General features: G+C 39.7%; 1 protein-coding gene and 1 long non-coding RNA gene across 11 annotated transcripts in view; one reads left to right on the forward strand and one right to left on the reverse strand.

Annotated features, from left to right (window-relative positions):
- The window catches only part of LOC136020292 (uncharacterized), a 34,320-nt gene extending 27,608 nt beyond the window's left edge, over positions 1 to 6,712 (forward strand). For 5 of the 10 annotated variants that reach the window (XR_010615269.1, XR_010615267.1, XR_010615270.1 and 2 more), the window contains 2 exons: positions 2,562 to 2,729; positions 4,850 to 6,463. This is a non-coding gene — a long non-coding RNA (uncharacterized LOC136020292). The other 5 variants (XR_010615268.1, XR_010615273.1, XR_010615271.1 and 2 more) reach the window with 5 other exon arrangements.
- Positions 3,782 to 26,838, reverse strand: part of BANK1 (B cell scaffold protein with ankyrin repeats 1) — a 136,403-nt gene continuing 113,346 nt past the window's right edge. The window contains 8 exon segments of the mRNA XM_065691256.1: positions 3,782 to 6,743; positions 8,154 to 8,218; positions 9,952 to 9,982; positions 9,985 to 10,029; positions 12,452 to 12,520; positions 21,365 to 21,637; positions 24,547 to 24,819; positions 26,221 to 26,307. Of these exon segments, the coding sequence (XP_065547328.1) occupies positions 6,586 to 6,743; positions 8,154 to 8,218; positions 9,952 to 9,982; positions 9,985 to 10,029; positions 12,452 to 12,520; positions 21,365 to 21,637; positions 24,547 to 24,819; positions 26,221 to 26,307 (1,001 nt within the window). The 3' untranslated portion in view covers positions 3,782 to 6,585.

Here is a 26,838-nt window from a genome sequence, read left to right on the forward strand (position 1 = left end):
CTCTGCAGAGGCAGTTTTGAGTAACAGGACATGAACCTGCTTTGTAAGAAAGCTTCTGAAAAGCTCGCATAACTGGGGTGGGGGAAGTCTATTTAAGCTCCTACTTGCCTGAAAGATAAAATAGTCTTTTATACCCTCTGAAAACTGCAAATGGGACGGTTTTCCCCTCTTATTTGTGAAGTAGAGGAAGTCATCTTGCATACTGTTGTCTTGTTACATGCTCACTTAAATTTTGGAGTACGTTGCTGTGGGAATGCAGACCATTATACCCATTAACCATATTTATTCATTTACTTTTGCGCTGTAAATGCCATAGACTTGCTGGTTATCACTTATCTTGGACAACTTATTAAACAAAACGCAACTTCCTTGTAACCCCCATTCGTGTAATCACTTTAATGCATTAGTAGATACTTTAGTACCAATTTACATAGATTGACTTTAGATATTAGCTTTGCTATGAGTGCAATTATTTAAATTAGTAAAGGAGTACAATTATTATTCCTAGGAAAAACAAATTTACATAAAAAGGTTATACAAAAATGTCTTAACAGAAAGTAAAACCTGAATCTTATGTATTAGAACTTCATAATCATAGTAAATTTTCATGATCTTCCTCTTTAGTGCATAAATTCTACTTTTAAACAATTATCAAGCATTATGGAAAAATTGAAATGAGTTTAAAGCTAGTTACCCAAAGCACACAATGTATCCTTATGTAAATCCTCTGCTGGCATCTTAAAAATATATTGGCAAAGAAATAAATGTAAAATTCATAGCTGACTTTACAAAACGTCTTATTAATTTGCTTTAGTGATACTGGACTTCTTCCACAGTTGGCCCAGGTGAGAGATTCCAAGATACTGCAAGCACAACGATGCTCAAATGGCCGTTTCACAGCAGGATGTGCTGGAGCCCGAGTGTTAGGATTTGGCTTAGAGATGTGTGGGATGCCAGGGTGAGGAAACTGAGGCGCAGCTGGCCTACGAATCGCACTGTAAGAAATAATGCCTGTTATTCAATAGACTGGTCATGCTAGTTTACAATCAGATCAAACACTGTATTTATTGAACACATGAGGGAATCGAAACCACAATCAACTCCTTCAGATCCACCAGCTGGATCTCAACTCCATTCTCCTTCTCCCTCCTGTCATTAGGAAAGTGTGATCATGTATGGGTAGGCTAGAGCACCACAGCTAAGAGCCTTGCACTGGTGTTGGAGAATCTACTCTGGAGAGTCAGAATATTAGCAACAGAAATGTAGTTTTTGGATGTTTTATCTGCATTTTTTTGGCAATATTAATAAAACTCAATCTCATTTAAAAAATAGCAGTCTGTCTTCAGACAGACTTCAGGTCCAGTCCTCCTAAGTGGTATCCACATTATTGTTGTGTACACCACTGAATGCATTTCATCACTTTGATAAAGAACACTGGAGTCTTAGGAGGAAAAAAAGAAAAAAAACTAAAACCACAAACCCAGAACCCAACTTCATAGTGTTGGGTTTGGAAGCAGAGATTTCAGACATGAAGTTCAGTTTCTCAGAGGATTTCAGAACTTCACCTTAAATGCATGTTTTCCAGTGTGTGGGGGTAAATGAACATTCACTTTCCAACTCTGTTAATACAATCTGAAGCAATCCAAAGACAGAAAACAGCCAGAAAGCTCTGGAGAGGCCACATTTTGCAGAAGAGAACCTCTGAGTTCGGTGTGGATAATTCACAAGCAGAACTGATTGACTGTGCTGGATAAATTGCATTCTGCGAATTCTCCCACATAACAATTGTCTAAAAATGTCAGAGATCACCCATTCTGATCCCAGGGGTAATTCCCCCACCCCCTTGAATGATTCACCTCACTTTAGCATCTGCAATTTATAAGCACCTCTGCTATTACCAAGCTTTTCATAATAATAGTTATCTCTAGCTTCAGAGCTTTTAAGACTCAGTGATTTTTTTACCCATCTATTGTAGGTCACTTCAGCTCCACTCAGGGCAACAGCTCTGTTGGGAAACCCCACACAGGAGCTGAGCTGCCTTTTGAAGGAAGAGTGGTAATTTTTCATTTCAGGTCATGTGGTAAGACTAATTTTTTTGGCGTCTTAAAGAGAACAAGTGCTTTGGAGGATAAGCAGCAGCAGAGGCGGTACCTACTGCTTTTTGGTGTGGGCGCTGCACTTGTGTGAGTAGGAGGGTAGCAGGCTTCAGAAATGAGACAGGGCAACACGGCTCTCAGAAAGAGCAACGGCCTTCTCCTTTGCATGGGAGAAGGGTGGCAGGGAAGACCTCACTGAAGACTGTCCATTTTACAGTGCCACAGAAGGAATGTTATAACAGTGTAACATGACATTCCTGCCACCTGGAAAAGTGGGAGAGGAAAATTGGTTCAAAGCAACTTATCTAACAAGGCCTTTAAGAATTACATTTGGGTTCAGGAATAAGTTGCATCATTTTGTTACTGTGAACAAATATTACTTAATCTCTTTTATAATTCTAATAATGCAAAATTACAAATGATACTGATATCTAAAAGGATAAACTTTAATTTTGAAACTTTTAGGTCCTAAACTCATCTGAAGGAAAGGAAGCTGGAGAAGAAAACCTAACTCTGACTTTTGGAGCTGTTCAGCACAGACTGTTCTTGCAGAGATCAATGAACTGAAGAAATCTGGGGCCTAAGAAAACCAAGGGTCAGAAAACTTGTTAAAGTTCTCAAGAAGATTTGTAGGTATATTAACAGAATGCAGATATCCTTGTTCTGGGTCTTATACTTCTAATGGCAACCATTCTTCCACGCATAAGAAGGTTGCATGACTCCTTCCTTTTCAGAGGAATGAGCGAAAAATAAGAAACTTTCCAGGTCATTATTTCGCTGCCTATTCTCAGAATGAATGCAAGATAATTCATGAGGTCGGCAACCTCAGATGTTTATCTAAGTTCAGTTCCTGGTCAGTTTGTTCTTGGTACAGATGTTGAAAGCTGAACTGATTAAAAAACCAACCACTAACCCCCCTCAGCCCAATGAATGCTGTAAACCAGATTTATGTGCTTTTATCTCCTAGCAGCAACTCTAATGATCAAGTTTCAGTGAAAGGCAGACCTGCAGTTTTACAACTGCTATGAGATATCCATGGAAGCACACAGGTAGCAAATAGTAATTAAACCCACAGCTATTAAAGATCTCATTAGACGCCCAAATCCAAGAACCTCATAATCATTAACACAACCATCAGAAAATTCTGCTTTTTGTGGAGACAGTATCATCACCTCTAAGTTTGGCAGCACTTAAATGACCACTGGTCTCTTGGTTAATCAACATTTCTGGACACATCTATGCCTTTAACTTTGTTTTGATATTCAAGATGTTTGATACCACATATGGGATCAGTGTGTAAAGATAGATACACTCTAATAAATACAGCTTTTAGTTGTATAAACTCTATTAGGTGTGATAATGGGAATTCTCTTCAGCTACATCCACAAGTCAGGTAAGTGTCTAACTGCTGGCAAGTCTGCCTTGCAGTAACGAGAGTAAGTTGACACCTGACAAAGAAATCAGCTTTAGTATAAACCAGGATGTTGAATGGTTATGGTTTATCTTGTGAAATCAGACCTCTGAGCTGCACTTCCATTCTATTGTAACACAAACACACTCTGATGGAAAGTACTTCCATGAGGGTCAGTTTCCATGACGTCTGTGCATTCATATACATGCTCTTACCTCTGTTAATTAGGCACCTGCTCCTTGTCTGTTGGGTTCCTAGTTGGAGACTAAAAAGAAATAGATGCAATTAGTAGTCATGCATATCAATGATAAATTGGGCCAGTACAGAATGTTTTTCAGAGTTGAATAATTCACAAAATACAGACTTATGATGAGTCCCTTCTTATGTGTTTTGCTTCAAATGTGACTACAATTCCCATCCCTGGGAGCAAGGGAACAAGAGACATCCATAAAAATAGGCAGGTGCTGCGTGGGAGAATGACAGGAGGTGGATTTTGTACAAATCTTCCTTCTAACAGTGTAGCTAGTCCCTGTTGGTGGCAGTTAGGAGAGGCTGAAGGGAATGTGAATATTCAGTTGTCTTGGTGAACTCCTCAGTCAACAGTTTGACTGTGGGCTGGTCTCGTGAAGACCTGATTTGGTAACAAATGGGCAGGAAACTGCTTTTTATTTTCTTGATTTTTAAATTTGAGCATCATGTGAAGCTACAAAATACTCAAGAAACTGGAAATAATCTAGGCTAAAGATGTAGCTTCATAAGTCATGTGGCCACTGTGGTAAGCTACCAACAAATGAGTATTCTCAAGACTGGAAGTCCTGACTGAAATGCAAACTTTTGAAGTCATGAAGAAAAAACATTTTTTCTATGACTTCTTCACTCTCCACATATACAAAAGCTTGCGCATGCTTCAGGATTTCAAGTTATTCCAACTTTGCTAACTGGGTTGAATTAAAGAAGTTTGAGTTCCCATGGGCCCAAATGTCAAAATTAGGGTCTATTTTTGTTCATCTGCCTAATGACCTATCAGACACAACACGTATTGGTTAATGTCCTCAAAATTTAATTTTCAGGGAACTCTACTTAGATGCTACCTGCAAGCTGGAGTGGCATCAGCTGATGAATAAGCAATCTGTTGGCAGCTTGGACTAAAAACAAGGTGCTGATGAGGTCTGAGGAATGAAGCCAGACATTTAGCATAGCGAATGTAATCAATAACCTGCCAGTTTCTGAAAGGTGCATAGTGCTCTTTTGAGTGATTTTTTGCATGAAGCAGAGGAAGAGATTTGGTTTTCAGCAGCTGCTTGAGAAAACAATTAGACCAAATCTACTTTTTTTGTCATAGGTGTCTACAGATCTAGAAATCAATATCTGGAAGAAGAAAGTCTTTGAAGTATGCCTTTACTGCGGCGGATGACCTCGATGTACAGTGCCTCACAGGAGTGGGTCTGTAGCAACAGGTAGTGAAGTTGTCCTTCTTGGATGTGAAGTGTAAGTTCTTCAGTGTAAGTACCTACTGATGCTAACATCTACAAAATAAATGGTTGCAGTTGAGTTCCCTGTGGAAAAAGCTTTTGACCTTTCCACATCAGGCCACCTACCTCCAAGTCTTGCCAAAGATCCCAAGACTGGAACAGATGCAAAGACCGAATTGCTTATTTGCTCTATGCGTATATTTGTCACTGGGGGACTGCTAAGCACCTGACATGTTTCCCTACACCAACCTTCACTTAAAACTATTATGTAAGTTGGCACTGAAATAATAATAATTAAAAATTCAAGCTTAGCATTTGCTTAATGCAGTACTGGTTTTCTGAAGTCCATCGGAGTTGTAGTTTGTTTTCTGTGGCCTCTACCTTGCCCATTACCCAGCAATGAAATAGTGACAGCTACTACTCAGTTTTGGCTGCAATGCTGAGTGGACAAAAGAGTATATCAGTCATTCCTGGTTTTGACGAGGAATCTTACACTATACAAGCTGTATCCCTAAAGACCAAGTTCATGGTTCTACAGAGATTAGCTCTAAGGGGAAAACTAACTACAAGCAATTCAAACACTCTTATGTAGGTTCTGCAATCTTGTGCTTATTTTTAGATGCTGGATGACTAAATCTGTGGGATGTGGCACATAAGGTGCCATAATGTAACTGCAATAGAAGGCAGATTCTGAAATCTCATTTTCAGAAACAGCTAAATGAGTTTCATGTAGGTAATTCAGGTGTCCAAAGATGTAGATAGGCATCATGTAGGTTTTGTTAAAATTCCTATGAGCTACAAAGTATGCACATGGAATGCTGCATTGTCTTTAAGACGTCAAAGGAAATATGTCTAGTCATCCTTACATAAATGTTGTCTTAAGCTGCTGCCATTCATTCTGCTAGTGGACATGCACAAACCCAAAAGACTCTCAAGCTTTCTCTCCTCTTTAAGGGCACAGGCAAGGAATCAATTGCCCAGAGTCTAACCATATTTGTATGCTCATGCTCATTTTTTGGTGGTGGTTGTTCTGTTGGCTAATATCTTACTTCTCTTCTTGGAAAAAATATAATAGTGGTGTCTACGGGCAAGACCATACCTATATTATATAGTAATGAGAGAAATCACAGTCTGTGCCTGCACTTTCTGCAAATGAACATTCTATATGCTTAGTCCTTATTTAGTTGTTCTTAAAGTAGGTGTTTACAGATATTTCACTGTAAGAGTGACAGAGCTTTTTGCTTTGCAGTTGACTGGCTTTTTGAGGGTGTTATTCAGCCCTATATTAAACTCTTCCAAAATGAGACATGAACTTCAAGATAGCATCAAATGGTATAATGGAGGACTGAACTGAGTGCTGCTCCCATTAATAACTTTCATTACAGTGGAAGAAAGATCAAACTTATCAAGAAACTAAAAATTATATTCCATCCCAATTTATAGGAGATATTTTCTTTTCTCATTAGAATAAAATCAAATTCCTTTTCTAACAGGATTCTGTTATTATCTCTTTAAATCTTCAATCAAGTCTTCAGAAACCATCTACGAAAAAGACTGTCCAAATGCCAACTGGAAACACAGAATGGGGAGAAGGAGGCCCATGGGTTTAAAAGTAGAGAGAGAATGTCTGCATACAGATGTGAAAACCACAATTCATTAAACAAACCTGAGGACTGCTAACATTCATACACACCGTTTTATTAAATGGCATGTGGAACAACAAGTCTCTAAAATGAATGCTCTCTGGTCTGCTTTCCTTAGGAATTATGAAAGGGAAAAGAACGTAACTGTCATTTCTGGCAATTTATTTCTATCTGGACTTAGGTAATGGTCTTCTGCGATCCTTCCTTACTCTTGCTATCACTATGCTGCTGAGAAAGGTTTGATCTTTTGGAAGTTCTCATTTTCAAGAATTTATTATCAAAGATTTAAAGTGCTCTGTTGGACAAAACAGAGGCCTCCATAATGATTCTTCCCATTGTATTGCTGCAGTGCGCATCTGCTGATTTATATGCATCAGAGAATATAAGACAGTGCAGCAGAGGGCAGAGAGGTTAGGAACATCATGATCATTATCTGAGTTACTGGATAATTTCACAAAACTTACGATTCTGGTGTTGATAATGCATTTGTGCTGGTATGATTCAGTAACCAAACTCTGGGGGACAGCTGCAGAGGCAGAATCAATGTGGCCTTAAACAAAAACCCTACAACTAGCTTCTGAGCACCACTTTCATGTCATCATAAGCTTCTCCTCACCTATAGAAAACAGATTGTAGGAACAAATGTAGTGAACCCAGGCCCTCAGGCTCTGAGCACTTTGTGAAGGCTTCTGGAGTGAGCCTGCTCAGAATGCTATACCCCTACCGACCACAGAGGACATTAAAGCTGAAAGACAAAGTCTGGACTGGAACTCTGCCACTGGGCCAGCAATAGTTTTCTTTAATTACAGTATCTCACAAATCCACATAAACACAACACTGTCTAACAAAATAATGGAAGCAGTACTGTGGGTTGGTTTTCTGTCTTGCAGGAGGGAAATAATATATTTAGGTGCTAATTTTAAACGGTGATAGACAAGTGATACTAAATTGCCCTTCCAAGAACACGTATGTACTGAAGTTTGTGGAAACGATAGGCCTGAAGTCAATACCATCCACTACAGTCTTTTCATAACAACAAGAAAAAGTATTTTGCAGGAAACACTGGTGATTTATACTGCTTCAGGTGACATCCAATAACAAAGGGGAAAAAAAGCATAATAAACAACCAGTGGTACAGCTTTTAGTAATGGCTCACAGTACTGAATGGCTGTAACAGTGGAAAGTTCATTGAGAATTTGCAAGTGCAAATTGATAGCTGATTTACAAATAAAATGTTGAAGTCATCAAGTAAATTGTTCTAAAGAAATCATCTACCCTAATTATGTTAAGCAGTAGGAAATGGGCTACAGAAAAGCTGAGCCACGACTTGGTAACTCTCAGTGAGCTCATCTTTGGGATGAAATCCTGACCCTGCTGAAGGCCTGATTACATTAAAATATGATGCAGAAAATGCTTATTGCAAATTAAATGCCTGATCCAAAAGCCTGCTCATGCTTTGGATCAGACCTTTGCAGTACACTTAACGGTTTAAGGCTACAGCGTTCCAAAAGGCAGAGGAAGTACAACTCACCATTTTGATTTTCCTTTTCTAGCCTGTTTTCAACAATGCGGTCTCTAAGGTGGTGTGCTTTTTCCCATAAGTAGAAAACAAGCATAAAACCAGCAGCAGAAATCAGTAGCGGAAGTTTACTGCAGCAATAATAAGTACCTACACAAAGCCAGATGCTTTAGCATTCTGAACACCAAGCTTCTCTCTCCAGGAAAACAATTTTAAAAGACTGAAAAATGTCTATGATGCACTTGTAAGTAAATGCTAATTTTAGCATTTATACCTAAGAGTCTTGTGGAGCTTTTTCCCCATCAGTAAGTTGCACTGATTCTGGCATTACATTACAGAGGCTTAGGGTTTACATTTTGCTTTGGCCAAGTGATTTTCTCTCAAAAATCCCAGTGAATACCAGGCAACTACAGTGACAGCATGAACTAAATTCATAATATTAATACTGAGGTAAGTGAAAGACTTTCCTCTGGTACAAACCCAAAGAAGTCACACATGCAGCACAAGGTATAAACCACCACTGAAAAGTAGCTTTTGCCCTGAAGCAGTGAAAACAGGCCAAGTAAATTCCTCTTGAAATACAGGCATCTTCTAGCTAACCAAGAAAAAAAGAGACTTATGACCTCTGCTGCTATCTTTGCACAGATTAGATACCATCTTCCTCCACAAGTAATTCCCCTGACAGAGCAGAACCAGCAATTCCCATCTGGGGTGTGGGCCACAGACATATTCGAAAGGGGCACACAACACACCGGCAGTGCTGCTCAATGGCTAGTGCTGTGCTGCTGGTACTCTCCCTGTGAACCCAGCTCCCAAACTGTCCCAAGGCCCTTGAGCTTTTGCTGTTAAGTGTTCCACTGTGATGACAAAGCTCATACTATTTCTCCAGTAAAAGCAAACACAAAGAGCATTTAATCTCTCTCCTTGTTGGCAGCATTTGGTAGCTCTCCCAGTCTGTTGAGTACCTTTGGTTTTCCTCTTTCTACTAAATGTGCTTACAGACAACAGGAAAATACTTTTGTTAATGCATGACCTCTTATAAAATGAGGGCATAACCTCTGCCTCCAGCTGCCTTGTTACAAGTAATTAGCAAACCTCCTCACTGTGCTTTTCTCTTTCACTTGGAGCTTTGATGCGGTTCTTTCAGTGACTCAGTGTGTAGGCTTTTGTAAATCCTCTTTTTGTGCACCTCAGTTTCCTCCATACGTTGAATATAAAGGAGCTGAAGAGGACTGCTAACAATTGTGAATTTTACTAGGTAGATTCAACACTTGCAGACAGGCATAAAGCCTGATGTAAGTCTATATATATTAACAATGCATGCTTGATGTAGTTAGGTTTCTGTTAGCTGATGCTGTTCAATAGCTCATTTGGTTTGTTCAGCTACCAAAGGTTTGTGGTTTCATAAAAGATGCATAGACCCAGCAGTTTAAAACAGAAGTCTCAGAAGACCAACACATTTAACTCAGGATTTTAACTGAATGCAACAGCACCTGAAGTCAGGCAAAATAAATTAGGAAGCCTCTCAAGTAATCAGACAACAATGGAAACAGGCATCTAGAAGATTCAGAACGATAAGCAACAAATTCCTTGGGAGCTGACAGATACGTAAATCATGACTTAGTTTTGACCTCATATGTGGCAGCCAGAAGACAAGGGCTTGTTTTTGGAACTTCTGATCAAGATTCCTGTCAAGAAACATAAATTTCAGACTCATACCTGTTGAGAGGACTGTAGTCTCTGTTTTTCCTTCTGCCACTGTTTAAATCTGTCAAGGGCTTCATCCACAGAAGTTGTCCCCTTTTTCACCTGTTCCTGCAAGTGGATGAGTTCTTCCTGTTGTGTTGCACAGTGCCATCAGTTACTGTGTCAGCATGACCTCTTTGTGCTACACAATGCAGAAAGATAAAAGTAGAACATATTAGCTCATTTCATTCCTTTCTCTTTATGATACAAGTGCTTTTTTCAAAGGCATGCAAAGAGTGATTCTATAATCTGACATCAATTAAAACCACACCATCTTTAGAGTGCCACCTCCCCTTTCTACTTTCTGTTTGTAGGGTTATTTTTCTTTTTTTTTTTTTTTTGGGGGGTGTGTGTGTGTGTGTTTTACTCTTTCAAAGAGAGAAATGCAACAAATCAATAAGGATTCTACCATTACTCTTTGGCAGCAGAGTAACATCTTAAACATTTCATTTATTACTGTTGCTCTGACCCATGGATTCTCTATTAGTATCAGTTCATACAAGAATTTTTCTAACACTAAAGCTATAGTACTGACATTTTAAAGGCAATTGTTGCTTTGTTAAAACAAAAACATATTCGCTGTGCCTTTTCTTCCTTCCTTCTCCACCTTCACACATTACATCTCTCAAAAGCTGGGGCTGAAATTTGGCCAGAAAGCATTTTGGAATTTCACATGATTTCCTTCCCCCACATCATTAAATACCTTGCAGTGACAAAGAAACATGACAGCCTGGTCCTCCTAGAGATTATGACACAGGTGCACAGCCAAAGGGAAATGACAAGGAGACATGTGTTACCACAGCTTCGTCCAGGGAGGTGCAGCACCACATGTCTCCGCGATACTGATACTGAAATGACCCCTCCAGAGCAAGTGAGAAGTTGTGAAATAGGGCTCTGCCAGCCCTGTGTGAGGCTGGTGCAAAGCACCCGTTTCACTGCACAGAAAATGCAGCCAGGATTAAACTATGAGTATGACCTGCACCAATCTTTCTGCTGTGTCATGCACCAATATATACTTTAGGTGAGGAAGGACTATGAGAAGGGAAATACACTAAAGAAGTAAACAACCACCTACTGTGGCTTCTCCTGCTCCTTTGTTTTGATCATACTAGCACATGTTAGGCATGAATCTCTACTCTTTTGCATCTCAGCTAGTTGATTCTATTTTGACACACTAATGACACTAATGCCTTGCATCTGATATGATTATTTGGAGATCAGACCAGTTTAGGTAAAATTGCTTTTTTTTTTTCATAACAGAAAAAGGTGTGTGGGTGTATTTCTTCAGACCCATAAAAATTACTCTGTTTATCATGGAACCATAGAATGGCTTGTGTTGAAAAGGACTTGTAAAAGTCATTTAAAGGTTAAAGCCATTCCCCCTTGTCCTATCTCTACTTGTGCTTGCAAAAAGTCCCTCTCCAGATTTCTTGTAGGCCCCCTTTAGGCACTGGAAGCTGCTCTAAGGTCTCCCCTGAGCCTTCTTTTCCTGCTGAACAAGCCCAGGTCTCTCAGCCTGTCTTCACAGGAGAGGTGCCTTCTGATCATCTTTGTGGCCCTGCTCTGGACTCACTCCAACAGGTCCACATCCTTCTTGTGTTGAGAGCCCCAGAGGCTGAGACAGCACTCCAGATGGGGTCTTAACCAGAGCAAAGGGGCAAAATTATCTCTCTTGACCTGCTGGTCACAGTTCTTTTCTATCTTCTCTATCATAAAAGGTCACTATGCTGGTTTGCAGATTTATGCTACCAGTACTCCAACACAGTAAGCTCTAGAAGAGCCTGTATTCTTTTCCTAAGAGGTTTAGCATTCACAAAAAACTAATGTCAGTAGCACTGGAGACTGCAGTCCCCAGCTGCAGAAATAACTAACTGATTATGTGCTGCTCTATATGCCTGAATCCTGACCTGCTGCTTGTTAACACAAGATAGAGGAAAAAGCTTCACTCAGTGTTCATTAATTTTGTACATAACATTGTTGATTATTTTAAGGCACCATTAATGGAATTTAAGGCAGCAACATTTTGATGTGCTACAACTCAAATAACTGGACTGCAACAAGTGATCCATTTTACATCGATCTTGAGGTACCCGGGAGAGAACTGTTCCTCCCTGCACTGCTGCCTTTCCCTGTCTGGAACTAGCACACAGCTGAGCCCTCCTGTCTGTCATTTTCTTGGTTTTAATCACAATGGAGAAGGGAAACAGAAAAGCATAAAGTAACTCTGACTACAAATCTTTCCCACAAGAATGTAGCTTATGTTTTTCTTTAGAATCATAGATTCACAGAGTAGTTAGGGTTGGAAAGGACCTCAAGATCATCTAGTTCCAATCCCCCTGCCATGGGCAGGGACACCTCACACTAAACCATCCCAACACAAGGCTTCATCCAACCTGGCCTTGAACTTTCTTCAATCTGATCTCTAAATGCTGTGATACTGTAAAGGAGATAAATCCTATGTGGGAAAAGAGATGGTAGATCGGTCAAAATGAAGACACAACAAATCTCTACTAGCTCTACTGGAAGGCATCAAGGCAGTGAAAGAGCTAAATTAAATTCTGTACCAGGCTTCCTGGCATTGCAGTACGTTCTGTTGCTGTCACTGGGCACTCGAGTGGCCTTTTGCTGAAACACTACAACAAAAGTAACAAGATTAGGAAACTGGTGAAAAATGCAGTAAAAACCATCAGACATTCTGAGTGGAGGAAGGAAGCTCATGAAAGCAGGCTGGAACGAATTTTCTGTTCTAGCCGAGGAGTACTTCTCAACCCACTTATCAGGCTAATGTTAATTACTTGAAAAACTGTTCTGTTGCACAGAATGGCAGGATTACTGATAGTACAGATAGCATAACAAGAAGCTTTGAAGAAAATAAAATAGACTTATCACATTAACATATTACTTGTTTAGCAAAACCAGCTAGATCTCGGAGTTTCTCACACGGAACAAACACCAACTGTAGCTTGTTCCTTATTTCATGGGGAAAGCTAAGGCAGGTAAATACAATAGTACTATGAGAATAATGACTCTGCTTAAGAAAGAGTATATGTATATTTTTGTCTACTTTACTCAGGCACTGGGAACAGCAAAGCATGATCACTTATTCCATCAGCATAGCCCACCATCCACCCCAGAGTCCTGGCTTCTTGCTCCTGCTGCCTGGGCGAACCCAGTGGACCCTAGTTTGCTCCTTGTCTGCCTGCTCGAGCTGCCTTGTACAACACATCTGCTTCTCTCAGGGAAACTTGTAAAAGGGATCATCAAGACCTCTGTGACATCTAAACTCAGTGCATGCTATATGCAGAGGCGAGGAAGGAGCAATTCCTAAGGGTGTACTTCCTACATTGCAGAATAAAGTATTTACGCTAACTCCTGAGGAGGCTTGTATGGAAGGTGATGATGAATGAAAACAGCTGGGACTTGATGTTCTTAAAATGTTCTCAGGCTAAATAGTGAGAGCAAAAGAACTACACAGGCAGTGCAATCTGCTTATGTTACACCCTTATCTTCAGCCTAACACTGGTAGATTTCAACTTTTGTAACACTCCTCCCAGTAATTCTCAAAGAATCCTGCTATATAAGGTTGCAGTGTTTTCTTCTATACTTGAAATAGCATCCTCTTTCTGAAGAAGAAATTAAAGTAACCAGCACACAGAGGTAATGCAGGCAGCCTGAATTTTACTGCATAAGGAGGAGAAAGGATATACTCAACAATGTCCCTGCGATTGGAAAGCACTTTAATCAATAGCCTTTGAAATTTCTGCTGAGTTTTGCAGTGCTGGAGTAATCAGAAATGGAATTACTCTCCCAGTTCAAAGTAAAATTGTTAAAACCACTTCACACGCCACATCTTGCTGAAATGATTTTAGCTGGCAGCAAGTATTCAGTGTGGGTGAGGTCAGTGAAAACAAATTCCTGTTTTTGGAATGCCTGGAAAGACATCTGCAGATAGCACTGCACGACTGCCGCAGGTTTAGGGAAGACTCCAGCAATTTACTCTTTCGTTCCTACTTTCTAATTACTTACGAGCTGCTTGAATACAGTAGTCAAATGAAAGAAACAGGTAATCTTGCACAGGGATGTATTCCATTATTTCTTAGGAAGATAAAGTGAATGTTCCTTCAGTAAAGCGATATTAATAAAGCAATTTTTTCAAGTGTCAGAATGCCAGAGTCCTTCAGCTGACAAGAGATACGTTTTTATATTTTCAGAGACTCTTTGCCATAGATAATCTGATTAAATAGTTGCAGTACTTCTATTCTGCTTTTTTTACTTAACGTGCACCCTTCAATAATATCTGCATGATGAGAGAGAGTTCTCAATTTTTAATCCCATTGTGAGTGGCCAAAGTACCCATGGATGCCTGTAATTCAAAATCTAGAAATTAAATGTCCTGACCCGATAATATGAAATACAATTTTTGTTTATGAAGTATCTCCTCACTCAGTTTCTCAGTATTAAAAGAGGCTGAGAGAACTAATAATTAATTCCACTTTATTCCCTCTTGTTTCTTCAGTTGCTACAAGACACAGATGAAGATCTTTGCATGCCCTACATACATTTCTATTTCTTAGTAAGATTGCACTTTCGGAATGAAATGTAACCTCAGTATTTCTCTAGGAAAGCAAACTCAAAGAGTAAGAACCACTGCAGTATTTTCTAGTAGGACATGAAAACAGAAAACAACATCTAAAATGCATGAGAAAACACAGTTTTTGTGGCAAATATGCAAAACTGGGGAAATCTCTAACATCAGGCTTGGAAAGGGAGTGGGATTCAAGGAACTTTGAATTGCATTCTTTATCTCAATCAGATTAGCTACAGGTGTGGTTTGAGGTTGTCTACACATGCAGGTAAATAATGATATGAGCCTAAAAATGTGGTTAGTATTTTCATGGTTATGTCTACAAATAGAAGGGCTAGAAACATCTGAAAGTCTCTTGCATATAATTCTGTACCAAGAAAAGCATTCTACAGTCACACACTGCAAGAAACTGATGAGTACAAAGGGTCTAGAGAGAAAGACGTTTTTCACAATAGCTGGAGGTTGACAAAAAGAACAGGGATTTATTTGATTTTCCAAATGAATTGAGGTTCTAACACAAAGCCTTAATGGTAAGGAATTGTAGGTGCACTGTGATATTTCAGAAATTTCTTAGTGATAGGCTAGTAAGAAGTGATATAATTAGAAACAGAGGCAATCAAAACGCTGAAAGAGTTACATTATTGAAGAGGACACCTCATATCAGGAGGCAACGATCAACCACAATATGGTTTCTAATTTACATTTTGCTTTACCCATCTAAACTACGAGGGATGTTGCCTAATTTGCCGCATTAGCAACATTACCACTAAAAATCAAACCATAGTTTGCCACTATACACTAGTGATTCAAATAAAGCCAGACTGATTGACCTACCCTCTGGAAGATATGTGAGCTGATCGTACCTAATACTTCCCTACTTACTCAATGCTTTTAGCAGAACAAACACACAGGAAAAAAGGCCCAAACATCCCAAATCAATAAATATCAGTAATTTGAACTCCATTTGCTTAGGGAAATTCACTATGTATTTATTCATTAGCTTCATTGAGCTGATATTCCAAACAAAATTATCTATCACCGTGACTGTTTTATTTAGGAAACATTCAAAATTAAAATCCAGGGGAACAAAGTCCTTATAGGAACACAAGGCTAAGTGATAATGTAAATTAATTAATACACTGGGGCCGCACTTATTAACACATCTCAACTCAGTTGCAAATTACAGTGAGTTTGTAAGCTTCTTCCTTGTTCTTAGCAGGTTTCTGCTTCATTCATTTTAGAATTGTCACACAATTAACTCATGATTAATGGAAGAATGGAGGAGGAGGGGGGAACTGCTAGTTGGGATATGTTGCAGAGAGAGACTCCTATCTTTGCCTATTCCATTTTTTTCTGTATTATTTAAACATTTTTAACATTTCAACTGTGTGTGCACAGTACCTAGGCAAATAAAACTTGTAAATTCTTTTTCTGGCATGGATTAGACTGTAAATTAGATGTAGCACAGCAAGGGATGACAAATACACAGAGAATACTAAGGAAGGAATATAGTAGAATGATGCTTATTATTCAAGAGATGAGAACTCTGCAGATGCTTGTTCACATCTTTTTAGAACTCATTTTCTTTTTGTCCATTTTGTTTGCTAACACACTGAGCATCACTCAGCATGAGGACTAGACGGAGGTCATCACTGCAATGCTAATCAGTAAGTTTTGTGAGAGATGATTAAGGACCACTCCTAAAATCTAGACAAAGTATTTCACAATTTTAAGATTCAAGCCCCAGAAGCTGTCCTGTCATGACAGCAGAGGTGTCTGATTGCACTTACGCTGTCACAAGGCAAGAGGAAAAAGAATGGCCAGCTTTTACTGTACTGGTGTGAGAAAACCAGTGACCATGTGTAAACTGGTACAGAAGCACTCACTTGTTCTAAACGTGCTGCCTGAAACTCAAGACATTTATGAGAACACACAACAGGATTTTCATCAGAATGAAGAGCAGGCGATGTCAAAAATGAACTTGCAGAAACACCAAACTGTGATACTGCTCTGTTATTTGCAGTGGCTCAATGCATGGTGCCTGAGTTTTTCACCTGCAGCATCCTGTCCACCCATCACAATTTATAAAGGCTGTTGTCAGCCTCCACCTTCCACAGCCACATAATTAGTTGAGATTGAAAACCCCCATTTTCTCAGACCAAAAGTAAAATGGCTTTTAAAAAGAATCACAGTGTAATGACAATGTGAAAACATTAATCTAAAAATAAGCAAGCAATTCTCTTCCCAATTTGCAGTGTGACTCTGAGTCTGTCAAATGAGAGCTCAAATCTGCTAGAATCCCAGTTGTGGAGGGACCACAAGAGACCACTCCACTTCACTGGGGCAAGATAATAAAATACCAGACCCCCTTCCGAGAGAAGGGGTAAATGAATAAGAAGAACAAGTGCTGGCATAATATGCCAATCAGAAGGCAGTGTCGAAGTACTTGCTGTACCATGCACAATGAAGAGAACTCTAGCACTGTGGCTCTTGGCAGAGAGTTAATGTAGGGGATCATGGAATCTGGAAGGACTCAAGTGATATACTCAAGAATATTTGCTCCAGTGTGTAAAAACTGAATACTTCTGTAGTCCTATTTTTCTTCAGTAAAGGAAAAAAAGGGGTAGACTATGTCTGGTTTTACCAGAAATACGTTATTTAGAACAGCCTTTCAACAAGGCAGCAACTATAAATATTTCCTCTCTGTGCACCTTATTCAGTACATGTTTCAATCCACCGAAGTTAAGATAGCAAAAAATACGCTTGAATGAACATAGCAGATGAAGCCAGTATATCACTTCCCAGACAGGTCTGTAAAAACAGTCTAAGTGCTCTGAGACAGCTGAACAGTGGTGCCTAGTATTTTATTCATGGAAAAGCACCCCTAAGTTGAAGATATGTAATGAAACTCATCTGCAGTGCAGTACTTTATACTCACTGTAGGAAAGGACTAAAACATCCCTCTGTGGAACATAAATGTTTTGCAGTTCACATGAGCTCTGAGGCTTCACTTTGGAACCCCTGCTTTAGAGCATTTAAACAATCTACTCATTATGAATTACTAACTCAGGATGCAATGACTGTGGTTCCCAGTAATGAACCTATAAGTTTCCAAGACACCAACAGTTTTGGTCTGGATGTTTTTTCCTTTTATTTGGGTTTACATTGTCTGTTCTGCACATGAGATATTCTGCCTCCCTAAAAATACCCACTGGCTGCTACTTTTCCTGCATAACCTGTGATTTTGATGAGCAATGAGAATGCTATTCTCTTCTGGGATAGCAACTGGGAAATGTATTTTTTTGCTTCTAAATTTTAACCCTGCTGTGAAGCTATCTTTAACTAGTAAAATGTTTTCAGTGTACAGAGGGGAAATACATTCCTTCATGCAAAGGAACAAAGGCTGTAGGCATATAAAGTTTTATTTATGTTGCTGTAGGACAGGTGTCCTTGCTGCAGAGAGGTGGTCTCTGATAAGAGGTAAATGACTGAACTAGGACAGTAATCTTCAAGCCCTCAGGCAGTCCTGGTAGGTCAGACTTCAAAAGTGATAGGGAGGCATGACAGAAACTCATGCACCTGCCCTAATAATACACAGAGGACTTTGTTTTCCAGCTCAATCAGATCTGGTATCAATAGAGAACATTAAAGTCACACTGTAAACTGAAAACACAACACCTTCATACATTTATTTAACAGTTGTTTTGGCAGCATGCTGCCGAAAAATCCCACCAAAATAGCCTACAAAGCAATACTAAGCAATTGAGGAATGGAAAGGAAGCACACTAAGAGTGCATACCATCTGGACAACAAAGCTATTTGGCACCAATTTGTGGCTCCATCAGCTGATGAGCCTTTCACACTGAAGGCAGAATTCTTGCAGTGGTCTAAATTAAAGAACAAATGTACTCCCTGTTTGTTAAAGATGCAGTACGCTTAGCAGTGCTCAATACAGTAGTTAGCACTTTCATTAAAATTTGAAAACAGAATAAATGAAACTGAGTAAAAGCAATCTGAACACTCATGTTTTCAATCTTTCAACTACTCATGTTTCCCAGAATTTGCCAGCAAATTCAGCTCAGATGCTCAAACTGCAAATTGTGGTAGTTTAGTTATGACACCTTGCATCACTGAGAGCTTGTTGCCTAGGTTTGGAAGCGTCGATCTTGCTCTGAGACTCTAAAAATGGGCTTGTCACGTCTTATCTCTGTTTTCTCTAGAGCAACAGTACCAATAACCTGTCCTTCAAAGCACCAAGGCATAAACTACAGGGAGCAGGCTTTCTGCCTAATGTTAACCTTGAGCTTGAATTTGAAGGCTACTTACCACAGAGGGCTATTTGCTCACTTTGTTGCTATTCTCATGGAAACACCACCACTTTTGCTTAAAGGGGAAGATACTCTTTTGTAACTTCATTGACTTCAATGTGTGGTGAAAACCCTCATGAGGATTCAGCCACCTGATTTGTCCTGATGAATTCAAAGTATAAATTAAAAAGGAGACATCAGCATGCAATCCAAGAGGCAAAAGGCATTGCATAGCTTACGCATATGTTTTGCCAATAAACACGCCCGAAATTTTCTATCACCTCTGTGGGTACAGAAGGTGTAAAAAGAAATCCTCCTCTTGCACCTCTGCATGCACTGTCACAACAGGCCCTGCAGTCCTTTCCTTCCCAGAGTACAGAGGGATCCATCCAGCTGTGAGTGACTGTGACTTAATGTGGCCCTCTCATGTGTATCACGCTTTGTTCTCTAATCCTGTTTTCCCCATGGAACTTGTGTCTTAGTGAACACCAGAAGGGAATGGCTCTGAAGATAACCAGAACTGTGCAGTGAAGAAAATGTGTCTCTTACAGAAGTATTATTCAGTGTGTTTTAGAAGTTAAAAGGTGTTTAGTCAATGGAGAGAGAACACAGTGGAGGGAAGGATGCCTCGGTGAAGTAACTAAAAAAGCTGCTCTGCAGAACAGGAATCCTCTCTCCAACCAATCCTCAGTGTAACCCCAGACAAGTCATTTCAGTCAGCAATCAGGATTGTGAATCCCTGCCGTTAAGAGTGCTGGCTAGTCACACTAATAATTTTATATGAACTTCTGAACACTCATAGTGGCCACTGCAATCACTGGGATCTCTGCTTTGAATATTATATAAGGCTGCTAATCTCAAAAATGGCATCTCAGTTATTTCATATTGAGCATCCAAAACCTCAGTGGAGCCAGAACAAATCAAAGGGTTTATTGCAGGAAAGTTGGAAAGAACACAGTGTTTCAGGAAGGCACGAACGATAATTTAAACAAAAAGGGGGAAAGAAAACCCCGAAAAGTTTTGCATCTTACTCTCACTTTAACAAATAGATGAAACAAAATAGCTGTGATATATAGCAGTACACGGCTGTATATTTAAGGACTGTGTTGAATGTTTGTGGCAGGGAGAAAGAAAGAAGCAGCAAAATTACCTTGACTCTAACGTCTCAATTATTTCAACTCGCAATGCTTGCAACGGTCTTTATAACATAATATATGAAAACAAATATATATATTTATACCATTTATACCATATATATATATATATAAAAACATGGTATAAAGGACCAGAGACCCATCAAAGCAGTTCCTCAGTCTCTTCCTTAGTGAACAGTTAGGCAAAGTGAAAAACTATAGTGCAATAAAAGACAGTCAAAGTAATCTCCCAAATAAAGCATCTTCACAGTAAGGGTTTTCAAGTCACTAGCCTGTCTATGATGATGGAGGACGAAGATTTGAAACACAGCACTAGTAATCTCAGTAAAAGCAGCCATTTCAGGACTTCTGCAGGTGTAACAGGCCCCCTACACATTCGTGCTTGAATTACCCTTTAACTACTGTAATGATTCATCTTTGTACCTCCTGAACATGCTGAAAAAAGAGCAACTAAATGATAAATGTGTTAGCCCACACATTCTGGCCCTCACCTGGAGTTACACAGCCTGGAGGAGGAGAGCTAGCTAAGAAGAATAAAATTAATCACTGACTGAAATAGGCACGAAAAAGGAGGTGCTCTTTTGTATTTGGTAGGATGATCTAGGTAGCATTAATCCTGTTTTAGTGCAGAACACTCACTGGATGGAGTAGGCAATCTACTGGTAACCTTTCTCAGCCTGGTTTTCTACCATTTATTCTTATGCATAACCAGCTTTCTGTAGAGGGAGCTGGTAATGCAGGCAGTATGTACTGTGGGGCTCAGAGATCTATCTCTGCAGCAGGTTCACAGAAATCCCTTTTGTTATTTTGAAATTTGGCCTCAGTCTGAATTGAACTGCAGGATACCCAAGATCTCTTCCAGCTTTAGATTTCCATGTATAAGCTCCAAAAGGTCCCCTGTTTTTTACAGAAATGGTAAAAGGACATAATCCTTCCTCAGGGGCCATTTCTAGCATCTTGCATTAAAGAAAGGAGATTTGAAAGAGGAGCTCTCACACAGGCCTTTCTCCCTACTGTTCTCATCAGGTAAAAAAAAATAAAATATATATATATTTATATATATCTCTAAAATTTCTCTCTTAGAAATAAGAACATTATGATAAAGAAACTAAAAGCAAAGGCAATTCAAACAGCACATTTTGTATTGCACTACTAAAACAGACATGCTCCCAGCTAGCCCAGTGATTCTTATTTATTCATCATATGGCCATAAGTTTTTCAGATGTAAACAAAAATAATGATGCTATCTGAGATGCAAACTGAAAATTAACGTTAGTCTAAGATATTCTCAGCTCATTTGGAAGGAGAGAGTAGGTTGAGTGAATCAACTTGTTGGTTTGAAAGTAACTGAACAAGTCTTTTAAATATTCATCAAATAGAAGAGACAAGTATGTATTCTAACAGCAAATATTTACAAAGCAGCACACTAACCTTGCATTACATAGGGAGTGTTCTCCTCTCTGACTGGCGAATATACTGGATGAGGGGCAGGGGCTGGCGGCCTGTTCATGATAAAAAACTTGAGTTCCTTCCTTTTCTCCTCCTTCTCAAGTGGTATGAAATCATACACAGATTCATTCAGTGTCTTGAAAGTGTACAGGTCTTCCCCTCCACTGTCTCTCTCGCATGTACCTTCTTTGTAGCATGCTGTTGTAAGTCCATCACCATGTTGCCTTTCACTTCCGTCCTCCACAGAATTCTTCTCTGAAAAAGACAGGACTTGTGTTCCATATATACAGTACAGAAAGGAGATCAGGACTTAACTTACAGCTTTAGAGTTTCCTAAAGTAACTTGAGACTTAATTTCACCTCTAAAGTGCTCTGATTTTCAGAGGCTTCTGATCATCTAAGTCAGTAGAAAGGATGTCCCAGAGGAATAACTCCAACTTCAGAGCATCCTCATGATTTCACATCAGATTATCAAAACCAGATGCTTAGCTATTAGCCCCAAATAAATGGGCTTATTTAAAAGAAATATTGAGTCCCCAGGTGCTCCCACCAGAGTCACACAAATAGGTGCTCTAATGGTGAAGCCAAGTAAGTGGCACATGTGGCACTCGGCATTCTGGAGTCAGGTTATTTGTTAACTGTTGCAACGACTTCAGAATTGAAAGTTATTCTAGAAAATGCTGGGGTTTGTCTTTCGTATATCATTAGTGTCCCACATGGTTTTGAGGGTTTTACCAAGATGGAGTGTAGGGCAAGGTGAAAAAAATGTTTAAAGAGCCCCGTACAGGGCAGATGAAATTTATGACTTCTTATAACCTATGCTAAGACTATCCCCCACCAGTAACTCCTCTCAGTCTCTGTACTTCCTACATTTCATGTGTTTCATAGTGTAACTACTCAGTACTTGTATTCCTTTTACGTTTTACTGCATTAAAAGGAATCAAGTTTCCCAATACTTGAGTTTGTTTTGATTTGTCTTTAAAACCCCCAAAACTGTGAAGAGTTAGAAACTGCAACTGAGGCTGGTGCTCCCATAGATGTTTGTAACTTTCTTGTGCTGATTTCCCAACCCTCCTGCAAAAAAACAGGAGCCTGGAATTCTTGTGCTAAGTCATGTTTTCCTCATGTTGTAATCTACTGCCTGTGCATATGTATCTGCTGAACTAGGCCATGGTCACTAGTGGGGTTTTCAATCCCACTATTTAAAGAATTGCTTTACCTGTTTGTGAATCATAGAACCCCACAGAGGGTCCCTTCCATAGGTTGGAAGGGACCTCAGGGATCATCTGATCCAACCTTTCCTGACAAAGCACCAGCTTGACTAGATGTCCCAGTATCCTGTCCTGCCCAATCTTACAAGTGCCCAATGTTGGGGAGTCCACCACTTAATTCCCTGGGGAGGTTATTATGGGTTCAGAAGAACCAAACAGTCTTTGTAAGTGGGATATATTTATAAATGGGATGTGTTATTAACACGTGCAATCAACACGCATTCTGGCTAAGTCATAAAAACGCTTTAAAGCAGCAACTGGGATTAATACACCTGCCATAAATCCTGTTCCTTTCTCTGCAGGATCCTCTTTCTTTTAACTCCCACATGGGCACTGTCGTGCCACTGCCAAAACACAGGCTTCAGGAAGAGGGGACTTGCCTTTAGATATTCCATGGCAACACTTGAAGCAAGTGGCTGATAAAACTAGGTAGCAATGAGACATTAGAGCTCCACCTTGAAAGCAAGCCTCATTCCTATTTAGAGAAATTCTGATACCCCCCCACCTCGCTCCCCAAAGATGAAACCAAAGCTAATGCTTCAGAAAGCCTCGCAGCATGTTTTAAACGAACGACTCACACAGGAGTGTTTTTAGACAAACTCTGCCTTACCAGCACAGCACTCAGCACAAGACACTATGTAGCCAAGAAGCTTTCTAAGCTGGTACCCACATACAGACAGACAGCATCTGGCAGAGGGTCACATTACTACTTGATGGTAGAGCTAAGAGAACTATTCTAAGACAGGCATTTATTTCAAGCCTACCCTACCAAATCCTATACGCCAAACCTGAACCCTCATTTATGCACACATATAGGTGCAGCTGAGTATTTCATGGGAAGCAAACCACATTTTTAACATTAATTTTATTCTCTCTTTTAGAATCCACCTTTGACTTCCAGCTTTTTCTTTCACAGAGAAAACAGGACAAAACCCCACCTATAACAGGCTGTAAGGCTAGAAAGTTATTTCTATCTACTTATGTGAACTCGGATGACTTCAGTGTGCTTGGTGATGGTAATTTAAGACTCTCTTAGGTTGTGCCACATTTAAAAACAGAGTTAACAGTAATAAGCAGTGGAGAAACTGAGAAGCAATTTGTGTGTGCACTTAACAGTAGTATCCAGACAAATAAGAAGGGTTTATTTTCCCCTATATGACTATTTAAGATTGGTATTTAAGCTTGAGTTCTTTTGCATGCTTATTTTCCCAATGAGTAAAAAATGATAATCGTCCCCTCTGAAAGAGAGGCAAATAGTATTTTGGGCTTCTCATCAATTGAATCAAAATACAACACAATTTCAGGTTTTTACTCTGGGGCAGAAGGATGAAAAGAAAAAAGGAGGGGAAAAGAAGAAGGCAAAGCATTTCATTGCAGGTCATAATTTCTCCCTCTCTTTTCAATCTGCAGCACAATATGGCTTTTTACTTATAACTACAACATTGGCTAAAATGTAATAATATACTGTTACTTCTCTATGCACAGTTGCTTTCTTTTAATTCTACTTGTGAAATTCCAAGCTGTATTAAATCAAGGTAGCATTTAATATCTTAAAATGGTAAATACTTTACAAAAATACTAGCTCAATAGTTTGTTTCAGGCCTCTTTTGTAAATCCAATGTATCATGTATGATATAGCAGCTCCCTGAGATGGGCAGAGTGAGGAAAACCTAAAACCTGAACCCAGCAGCCCATACCCCAGTATCAGCTGACATGCCTGGTCATGAATATCTTGGTACAGGAAAGCTCATATGCACTTGCTTGCTTTGCAGAACTAGGCCTACACTGCCTAGCCACTGCTATTAGAAGTAACCACACATAACCTCTACAGCAGCACCTAGCCTGCATTTGCACATATTTGTGCCTGGGGTTATTTTCCTCCCAAGGTCGTACCTTGTGATCAATCATTCTGTCTTAGGATGCCAGGCAGGTTTTGAGGGGGAGGAGGAGGCGGCCTCTTACAAAAAAAGCAGTCTCTTCTGTTCTCTTTGAGATCATCAGGTATGCTGGCATACATATTGTCAGGACGGTTGTGAAAGCTGTATGAATCGTCTTCATGTTCTGTCTCTCTGCTGTCTTCTACATCATCTTTCTTTTCCTCACCCACCTCAGCTTCTTGTTGGCATCTTGAACCAATTCCATATTGATCTCCTGGGTTCTGCTTGGCTTTTAATGTTAAAGAATGCATTATTTCATTTAAAGTTTGCCATCTGGAAACATTTCCTCTTTCAAGGATTCCACAGAAGCAACACAATTGCTAATAAAACTTTAATGAAATGATTCGGTAGGAAAGCTGTCAAATACATACTGTCAGTGAACAGCTTTTTAAATATTTACCAAATCAACAGTGGAGGTTTTTATTGTATCTTGCTATTCTGATACACACCATCTTCGTGCATGTAGTGTTAAACTTCTTAGAGCTGCTGTCAGTCTGAAATCATGCACACTTAACTTGCTTCCATAATATACTTGACTTTCAATGCAGCACAGCGCCACACTTAGCAAAACAAAGCTGTAGCTCACACAGCCGTGTAACTTGTTTTTATACAAGTGCTTACTTAAATCTCTCTAAAATTAAATAAACATTGCCCTGGGAGACATGGCTGTACTCCTGTGGAAAAATGGAGCTCTTCTCTCTTTAGTGGGCCATGGACCACAGAATAAGAATATAGCGTAAGGATGGGAAAAGATACATACGCAAAAGCACATGGATTTGAATAGTCAACCTCAGTAACATAAATAGTAAAGTCCACCACCAAACTTACAGTAAATGCAGAGCAAGTAATACCAACCCTTGATGCAGGTTTCCATTCTGATTTATCTTTTGGTGGTGCCTTTCCTTCACCACTGATTCAAATTGGAGGTTAGGGTATTTAGCTGGCTAACACAGTAAACTGTTACTATCTGTGGTGTTCTTCCCTGTTCCCATAGAAAGCATGACAGAGGCAGTGAAAACGTATCAGGGCTAAAGCAACAAGTTTAAACTTAGCAAATAAGAAATATCCTTTTTATATAGAAGTGAGACATTGTTAACAAGCAGGTAAGATAGAAACAGGATAAAGTTTATCTTTATAAGCCATGATACCCTCAAACTTATGCAAAATATATGCCATCAGTAAATGCAAAAATGCAATTTCATTTGCAGTCTTCAAGGGGAATTCATATGACCACACAGATTACTAACAAGCTCGTAATCAATCTATGCTTAGATGTATGAACATCATGCTGCAAAATGTGCCTCCACACAGGTGCTGGCTGCCCCTGTGGGCAGTGCCTCCCCTCTCTGAGAACTCGGAGAATTCAGGATTTTCTACATGCAGAAATCACAGATTTCCAGAATCCACTGGGAAGGGTGGTGGCTGCACTGAGGTCTGACTGAGCAATGACTTTGTTATCATGACTGAATCCCCCACCTGCCTTCCCCCTTCTCCTAGGACATCTTCACTCCCTGGAAGCTGCAGTAGCATGTGGAAATGGAAAGTAATGTGCCCCCTCTGTTTGTCTGTAATCCCACTCATTTAATACAGTGCATGTTTTGCTACTGATAAAGCAGTCTAACAACATGACTTACAGCTGGTTGAGTTTCTGAGCCTAGTGTAACCACGTAAGTGTCATCAGCTTCTGCTTCCACCTTGCAACTTGTGAAATTATCTGCTGTATTAATCTAGAAAGAAAAAGGAGAATATTTGTTTTGATCTCATCATCTCCCATCCTTACACCCTGCAGGCCTCACTGCAAACAGTTCCTGTACCGTTGTGGTTGGTACCAAAAGCTGCATGTGCACTGAAAAACCAGAAAAGGGACTGCAAAGCATGGTAGTGGTTCTACCTCAGTGCCCCGAAGTGGCAAAGCCTTGGGTTTTGTTACCCTAGAAAGCTGTTACATTCACACACGGTTATTTTAAATCAGCCTGGTGATAGTCAGAACACTTGTCTCTCTACAATGTTACCAATTTATTTCTTCAGGCAGAAGAGAAACAAACTTCCGCTCAACCCCAGCTACTAAGAGCAAACTTGTAACATACATAGGTACAGACAGTTCTGCCGTCTTGAAATACACCTCACACACTTGCCAACTGCTGACCTGCAGAAAGAGCTGCCATTTCAAAAGGTACCTTTAGCCCAAAGAACTCAGCAGGCACTTCATTCCCATGTAAATGTACATGTACATTGTGCCTGCATAAGC

Source organism: Lathamus discolor, chromosome 1 (assembly GCF_037157495.1).
Source record: "Lathamus discolor isolate bLatDis1 chromosome 1, bLatDis1.hap1, whole genome shotgun sequence".
Lineage (NCBI taxonomy): Eukaryota > Metazoa > Chordata > Aves > Psittaciformes > Psittacidae > Lathamus > Lathamus discolor.